At 37.8% G+C, this 8,818-nt stretch overlaps 1 protein-coding gene across 2 annotated transcripts in view; it reads left to right on the plus strand.

Moving 5' to 3' along the window:
• The window catches only part of sez6b (seizure related 6 homolog b), a 157,730-nt gene extending 149,647 nt beyond the window's left edge, over positions 1-8,083 (plus strand). Inside the window, exons 13-17 of one of the 2 annotated variants that reach the window (XM_063906573.1) lie at positions 936-1,130; positions 2,367-2,396; positions 2,586-2,694; positions 4,074-4,173; positions 6,031-8,083. In XM_063906573.1, coding sequence (XP_063762643.1) covers positions 936-1,130; positions 2,367-2,396; positions 2,586-2,694; positions 4,074-4,173; positions 6,031-6,060 — 464 coding nt within the window. In that variant the 3' untranslated portion in view covers positions 6,061-8,083. The remainder of the gene's footprint in view (positions 1-935; positions 1,131-2,366; positions 2,397-2,585; positions 2,695-4,073; positions 4,174-6,030) is intronic. The other variant, XM_063906574.1, reaches the window with a different exon arrangement.
• The last annotated feature ends 735 nt before the right edge of the window (positions 8,084-8,818 follow it).

Below are 8,818 nucleotides of genomic sequence, written 5' to 3' on the forward strand. Positions count from 1 at the left end.
ACTGTTTCTATCACATATTTTTTCATTCATAATGGAATTTTACACCTGTCATTTCTTGAAAGACTCAAGAAGACATGACATTATTTCCTTCTCTTCATGCCAATTCTAACTGGCACAATTCATTTAGCAGGTTAAGGAGTTTTTTGTGTCTTTCTTAAAATGGTCATATCGGTCCAATAATGCCATTGTTTCAACAGAATTCAAATGAATACAGTATATTTCAACCTATAGTAAGGGCCTGCCACAGACTGGAGATAATTCAAACACTATATCCATTTTAAACTACATGTCTTAAAGTTTTTTGACCTGTGACTCAGTCCTATTCTTAATAGTGAGCCTAAGGGTTCTCTGACCTGCATCTGAAACACCGTATCAGATGGGAAATGTGTGGAAGACAATTAGGGTCAAATGTGAAACAATTATTGAGTTCCATTCCTCTTCCGTACTGATGCTATTTTACCATGTAACTTTCTTGAACAGAACATCCGTGTAAATTGAGCACACATAAAGTTCATTATTTCAACAATAATTATTATTGTAACTTAAATGTGTGTCGTTTGTGTGTGTTTATTTAAGGGCACTTCCTTATTTCTTTCCCTTCTGTGAAACCTCCTGCTTATATCATTTGACGATACATTTTTGTTAATTTTAATATTCTTATGACTGTGCTCAACAGCTGTCTGCAATCTTCATGTTAGGTTTTTAGACATTGCTTGTGTAGAAATGTTTGTTACGAGAAAGTTGAAGTCATACTCTGCAGAATGTGAATATCAGTACCTCAATTAATGGCAGGCTGGACATTAGTACCATACTCCACTGACCCCAGTGAGAGAGAGGAGAACAACAATATTAAGATAAGATTATCATATCTGACTCCAACACATAATTCCTACACAGTCTTCTGAACCTGAACTGTTTCTCCTCTTTAACTCCAGCGGAGGTTTTGGATCCCTGCAGTCACCCAGGAACGCCGACATACGGGGTCCCCAGCTCCAACAAGGTCCAATTCCAGGCGGGAGAGACCCTCCACTACTCCTGTCTGTCTGGACACCAGCTGCTGGGGGAGCCGGTTCTCCACTGTGTCCCTGGACACCCGTCCCAGTGGAGTGGGCTGCCACCTGTCTGTAAAGGTGAATAACTGCAGCCTCGCAGCATCAACATCAGTTTTACACCATGTCCTTTGCTTCTTTAAAAACATGCCCTAATATAACTATTAAAATATGTAAATCTGTGAAGAACTAAACTGTGGATGAATAAGAATACCTAAATGTACAAGCACATTGCTGAATAATTCAGTACTTGAGCCATTAAATTGGTTGAGTGTTTTATGTAAGCCACGTGTTTCCTGTTACAAAGTGTCCAAGGGAGCTAAATAAAGACAATTGTATTTATCATTTTATGAACAACTGAGTACATTAAAATTGAGCATTGAATTATTATTGAATTAAGTAAAAAACAACCTTAAAAGGTGTTACTTTCAAACCTAAACCATAGACTTCATTGTCTCTTCTCTTACCTCAGTAATATACATTATATCTACTTGTTCATTAAAATTCCAATCCCTATGGCATGTCTGTGTTTCTATAGTGTGAAGGGAAACTAAAACCCACTCTATAATTGCTGTGTGTGTATAATCTGTTTTCAATGCTATGCTTCAATTGAGTCCATTTTTGAGTACACTATTCCATATCGTTTTTTTTTTAAAGAATTGAACTCTACTGTTGGTGATACTACAGCTCAGATCTAAATGTTGTATAGTATTTACCTGATATCTAGCACAGGTACTTATTGCTACATTAATGTTGCTGATATTTTTGCATTGAGCAGAACAAAATGATTCTTCATCCCATTTCCTTCCCCTGCGTTTGGTCTGTTATCTTTGTATATTTTTACTTGAGTAACACTGTAAATATATCACCTCTATGTAATCACAATATTCAAATCTGGAAAAGCTTCAAATAATCACGAAAGAATCATCTGTTAAGTTCATAATCAAGTCAAAATATTTAGCTTGAACTTCATCTCTTGCACTCTGTTTATTCAATTCAACTGACTTCATGTTCAGATGTGGGACCTCAATTATTAAGTGAGGTTTACAGTGTGAAAGATAAACATTTTTAAAGAAAAGCTAAATGAAGAGACTGAGCATGTTTCAAATACGCAGTAAAAACAAATCAGGCCAGAGAGGAAAACGGATTTTGTTTTTCGGTCACTTTGGAGAAGGTTGGGGGAGTGAAGAGGCTAAAATAACCCCAGGATTGGCCTTTAGTTCATGATACAAAATATATTGTGTGACTTGTGAAATGTCTGAAGTGTTTATAATTCATGGAGTTTCATGTTTAACACGCATCTGTTTTCATCCACAGCCCACCCAGCTGATGAGCACAGATTAGATGGTACTTTTTTCCAAGAAGTTCATTCTTCCTGCACGCCTTGCACATTTTATGTTAGCGGATTGTGAATGTCTGCTGAAAGTAATGAAACATGATTAGCACGGGAGAAGAGTTTGTTCTAAACATAATTAAAAAAACATTTGTCCTGTCAATGAATAATGTATTGTCATGTCCCCTTTTTCTCTCCAATAGTGTCTACTGCAGACCTAAGAATGGAAGGGGCCAACGTAGCATTTGCTGTCTTCATCCCCATCGTCCTCCTCCTCACGCTCATTATTGGAATCTACCTCTACTTCTCAAAGTACGTTCAAATTATGAGAAGAAGACAGTTTTTTACAAATAAATGTGGCTTGTTTTTTCTCACATAAGAAAATAAATAACAGTTCTATCAGTTGTCTATTTTACAGTTCCCTTTGTAGTAAAGTTCAATTATACCCAGTTTCCACTGCTATTCAAAGTAGTTATGGTGATTAATTATTATGCTATCTACAGTATATACAGGTCGACATGTCGGTGTGTCCTTGGGAAAATTGCTCCCAATTGCTCCAACTAAGTCTGTGAGTGGGTGTGAATGGTAGCTTTCTTGAGCAGATGGCGCCTTGTATAGCAGCCCCTGCCACTGTATAAGTGGGTGTGAATGATGACTTGTGTGTAAAGTGCTTCGGGGAGTTGTCAGGAATGGCTAAAATTGCATTACATGTCACTTGTTAGACTCTTTTATCCAAAGTGACTCACATACATTCCATACTGTGGTCAATCCCCGCTGGAGCAATTTGGGGTGAAGTGTGTTGCCCAGGAACACAATGACATGCTGACTGCAGTGGGACTCAAACCTACACGCCCCTGATCTGAATATCAGCGCAATACCCCACTGCGCCACATAAAATGCTATGGGAAATTCAGTCCTTCCATTTACCATATTAAGTTGAAGAATTCGTAATTCAATCCAGCTTGAACATGAGTACAGCTCCTATGTTCGCCGCAATTGTTGTAATTGTGAGTGATATTCACGCTGGACACTAAAATCACACGAAGCCACAAAATGGTCAGCTCTGGTCAGTGGAAGAGCAAACTGGTTTGCACAAAACGCATTTAATAGGAAACGTGGTATCAGCAGTGCGTGCAGAGAACATATTAGTTGGTTATTCTTATTCTCTCTATAAATGTTATTGTAGTATATAACCATCCCTGTTCTGCCATCGCTTCTAAAATGTGTGTTTCAGTGATCCTTCATTATACCATCCACCTTCACAACACCTCCATCATAACTGGTCTACACCTCTCTATTAGCACATCTGACTCATAAAAGCTGGTGCAGGAGTATGTCACAGGATGAGAAAAGGACGCGGTTAAACAGAATAAAAAGAAACCACATTTTACTGAAGGTCTTTGGATTCTCCTGCATGATGCATGTGCTTTTGTAGTCACAACATTCTTTTCTGAGTCCCCCAGAGAGGCAAATGCAACTATTTTTAGTTAGCCGAATTTAAAATAGCTGTCACCAGATTAGATTCAAGGGTTTCAGCATACAGTGATGAATAACTTAAGTGTGACACAACCAGAACATACATCATGTAGAAATTTGACGTCCATAGAAATGATTTGTCCTTCTGTATTGAAGATGAGTATTCAAAACATGTGTGTCTCCTTTGTCCTGACGCATTCTCTGTCTGTTCTCAGGCTTCAGAGAAAGCCACTTCAGCTGTCACTGTCCTCCAACCTACCATATGAAAACATATCTGGAGAATCCACGTGTGACAACTCAGTTTATGAGACAGCGGTGAGTCAACGTATACCTCACACTGTGAGATTACATGTTTGTTTGTGTTATGGGCCAGGTACAGAGTTTAACTCCATCTCCTGTGTAACTTGTTGTATCTTCCTCCCATTACCTTCATCATGTACAGTGGGTTTGGGACTAGTGTTAAAGCATTGCTGGATTCATTTCATTTAGTTATTTATTTATTTAAAGGACAGTGCACATTGATCAACATTTCTGTAAACGTGCCAGTGTTACCCAGCAGGCTAATTTTCAACTGTAGTCCTTTGGCAAGATGTTTGAATAACCCCAAAAAGACATGAGAAATAAAAACATAATTAAAAAAACAACAATAAATAGGAACAGACAAACATGCAAACAGATTAAATACTATCATACTATGCAGTTAAAAGTGTTCACATTTTTGATTGCTTAAAAGCCAGTTCTTAAAAAAGTGGTTAAATGTGTGAAAGGAGGTGCTATTCCTTATCTGTATTGGTATTGTGTTCCAAAGTTGGGGAAGCCCTCAGAGAAGCACAGTTTACCAAAGGAACTGGACCTAAGAGGGACTACACAATCCCCTCTTAGGGCAGACCTTGTGGTTCTGCTGTTTGAGTTTTTCTGCTGTATGAAAGTGCAGAGTGGTGGGAGAGCCTTGCCATTTGTAATCTTAAAAATGAGACATGCATTCGTGTGTTTTAAAAGATTTTCCCAGCTGAGCAGGTTATGTTTGTCCAGGATTTTGCAATGGTGGTATAGCTTAGATTTTCCGTCCAAAACTTTGAGAGCTTGTTCATGAAGTGATAGGATAGGCTTTACGTTGTGCTATTCGCCTGGGTCCAGCTGGTCATACAATATGTGAGGTGGGGAATGATCATGGCAGTCATATAGAGTTTTGCTATAGGTGTTGTCAAACAGTTCCTTATATATCTGAAGTTTGCTAGATTGTATTTAGTTATTTGGATTACCTTTCTCACTTGGTTTTTGAAGGATTATAATTATTATAATTAAGACCTAGTAACAATTTTAATAATTTGATTACTGGTCTGGTTCTACCAACATACATTAGTAAGTCTTCTGTACACTGTATAAAGTCTGCAACTGCTGAAACTTTTGATGTGTTGAGTTTTTTCTTTCTCTTCTTCCATGCTGGCAATCCCACAGAACAATGAGGTGAGTTGTTCTTAAACGATGGGTCATGAGAAAATGAGATTGCAAGGAAAAGTGCAGCATTATTTTTATCTTGTGTTTGCCTATGTTATGGCCAACACATCTGATATGCATCCCCAAATCAACAATACAGTATTGTGTGAATCACAGTAGGGTGTATCTACCTTTGCTATGCAGCTCTGGTGCACTGATTGACATGATCCTTCATTACCATGAACACACACGCTGTACTTTTATTTCACTCAATCCCGTTAACACTGTCCTGCTGCCACAAATACTTACTACAGCATCAAATGTTGATTTATCCGCCACTAAAGGAGTCCCTTTGTTTCACAAAATTAAAGTGGAATATGTTTTTATTTACGAAATCAAACAAAACAAATCTGAGCTGTTTTGTTGAATTCAGTAGCAATTGGCTGAGCCTGAGAGCCAAATGCGGTGCAGGGAAGTCAGAAAGTATTGATAGGAGAAAGTCCATTTAGAGATGGAGGCATGTTATTTTCATGGGAAACTAGCAATATCCCTTAATTGTAATGTTGGTAAATTCAAGGCCTTTGAAGTTGTTTCTCTGTTTGCTGGAAAACAATTTATAGTACAACCTAAGAATTTCTAAAGAACTTTCCTTTTCCTGTGTCCAATTAAAGTTATTGATTTATGATAACATTTGATAACCCCTACTTTGTACACATGTGCTCATTCTCTTCACAGGATACAAGAGAATACGAGGTTTCAATCTGAAGACACCAGAGCGTGTGTTTCAGGATGGACAGACAAGAAGCCTGCTGGCCTTTTCAACATCTGTCAGACTCACACCTTTGGTGACTCCACCCTGTTCTCTATACACTGAACATGAGTCTCCCTTTATTTACCCTAAGAGGATGCCATACTACCGCTGGAAAGGCTGGGCCACCGGATTATTTTTCTAGCTCTTCAACAGTACAGTCCAGCAGCAGCAGTTTGTACAGTTTTTAATCCTGTGATTGCATCCTGAGGACTTTCAGCACCAAGTACCATCTCAGAAAGCAGATGGAATCAATGCAAAGCTTGTGCCATTAAGTGATATAACCACTGATGTTACATTGTGTTATATACATTATACACTAAATGTCTCCTGCACCATTTAAAGAGCAATGCTTGGATTGATGGGATGTCTATTAAGAGTAAAGTCTTAATTTATCTTGACAAACAACAGCATTTGCATTTAGAGTATGCTCAAAAATGTAGCTCTTCGAATTGATGCACGATCTGAGACAAGAAATCAGAATATACCTTAAATAAAAGGCCCTATAAAATATAGTTGTTCCTGGTTGAGAGATAGAGAAGAAAACTCATTTTATTTTCATACCTGTATTAAGTACGGCGCTGGATGTGGTTAACCTTACTTTGCATAAAGACTGAAAGCAGGGGGATTAGCTTGCCAGGCTTCGTAAATACACCTAACAACTCCTTGTATGTTGTATCTTGTTCATTTGTACCCCAAGTAGAAAAAAAAGGATTGTAACATTTTCTTGAAACAATCCACCTAAACACTGCTAACTTTATCATTTCTGAGAAAGGAAGATTTTTGAAAAGAAAAAGCGTTTGGGGGTGCAAATTACAATAAATATTATTATTATTATTATTATTATTAATAATAATAATAGTGCTCAAAGCACTTTACATTACATATTACATTTATCAGACATGTAATTCATCATACTGTATGTTGTTCTTTTACAGTATTGCTAATGAACAAGTGACTCATTAGCTTGTTAGCATCAACAGTCTGACAGCAACGGTTGCCTCAGGACAGTCTTCCCTGTTAAAGCTGATGGGTCAAGTATTTATTTTTTCAAATGTTAAATTTGTCTCTTTAGATCTCGACAGCAGTCAATAAAGCAAATGTTCTGGCCTTTCACTCTGTGCCCCACCGGAGTCTTCCACAAGCTACTAACCTTACATCTAGTGACATTAGCCATGTTGATTGTTCACATTCATTTTTATGTTTCAGCTTGTCAACTTGGGGTCTTTTTGACGAGACGTATTGATTGAAGCTACTGCTAGCTACTTTCTTTGGGAAAAGGTTAGGAACATTTATCTAGGTGTTTGCATTGGATAGTTTGAAAAATCGGGTTTAATCTCTCTTTCTGGCTTTTCCAGTTGTACCTACTCAAGCGTTCAAGGATTCATTTATTGTCTTTCTGAAACACAAGGTTGCCCAATGAAATGCAATTGTAGCCTAGTCTATTTAGGCTACACAATAAAAAGCCTTGCTAGCCCTAGCATGTTTATGCTCATTCAGGTTAACCATGTCCTCCAGCTCCATACATAAGACACTGACATGAAATTGGTTTCTATGTTTCCATCTTGCTCTGCAAATACTCATATTTCCCAGAATGTCAAACTATAAACATCCAATTTCAATTAGGATCATTCAAGTTTTATTATTTATATTTTAGAATGACAATCCTGATTTTATACACTTATATGTAATATGCAGTTAAGCTTCACAAATTGATTTTGACCACTTTCACTGACATGTCATGCAGTACACTTTATATAAAGCGAAAAGGAAAATGTGCACCAAGGTAAGCTACTGTTCATATTGCCATTGCCTGTTTGGAGATTGTGTCTAAACCCAGACAATAACTGTTGTTCGCACATACAGTATTATCCTATGATAATATGTACCCAAGCTGGTGTGATGATGATGATAACAATTAACCTATTTTTGATTCATTGTACATAATGTACTGATAAAGCTAATTCACAAACATCTTCAATAAAAGTTAAGTTCAGAAAATAAATGTGTGCTTTGACTTGTCTGAATCACTCGTGCCCTTGTTTGCATTGTGGGAGAGTCAATGGTTTTCATCGAACAGATTGGCTTTGGATATGTGTTTGACATAAGTGATCCATTAAACGAATGTATTTTCAGAAACACACTACTTAAAAAAACCTGCTAACAAGAACAAATGCAGAACTACAGAGAAGAGCATATTTGAAATCATGCAGGGTAAAGGTCTGCAGATACTGAGCAAGTTTTAGGAGCTTCGTTTGGAATCAACTAGGACTTCTATTGTGATTATGGCTGGTTCTGAGCACCGTACCACACATTTGTAAAGGTGTAGGTAAACCATCGTCGTCAAACTCTTATCTATATCACATGAAGGACCCACGGAAATGTATAAGCCTCTGAATGGTGAAACTTCCATCAGACTCATAAGCTTCTTGTGTAAAAAGCTTGTTTCATATTTTCTAATCTGCATGCAACCTCCTAAATATTGACTTGCAGTTTGCAACTCCCACCCTGCCTTTTATCCTTGGTACAGATGCCAGCCATGTTGTCTCAGACAGTGTGATGTCCCAAGAGATGCTTTGTAGAGAAATAGGACATTCAACAGGGCTGATTCCCACTACAGTGTCCCCAGATGGGAACTGCTCGCCATGGTCAGCACCATCTGGCATTTCAAATATTACCTCAGAGGTCTCCAATTCACAGTCATGACTCAACACT

Source organism: Eleginops maclovinus, chromosome 18, assembly GCF_036324505.1.
Source record: "Eleginops maclovinus isolate JMC-PN-2008 ecotype Puerto Natales chromosome 18, JC_Emac_rtc_rv5, whole genome shotgun sequence".
NCBI lineage: Eukaryota > Metazoa > Chordata > Actinopteri > Perciformes > Eleginopidae > Eleginops > Eleginops maclovinus.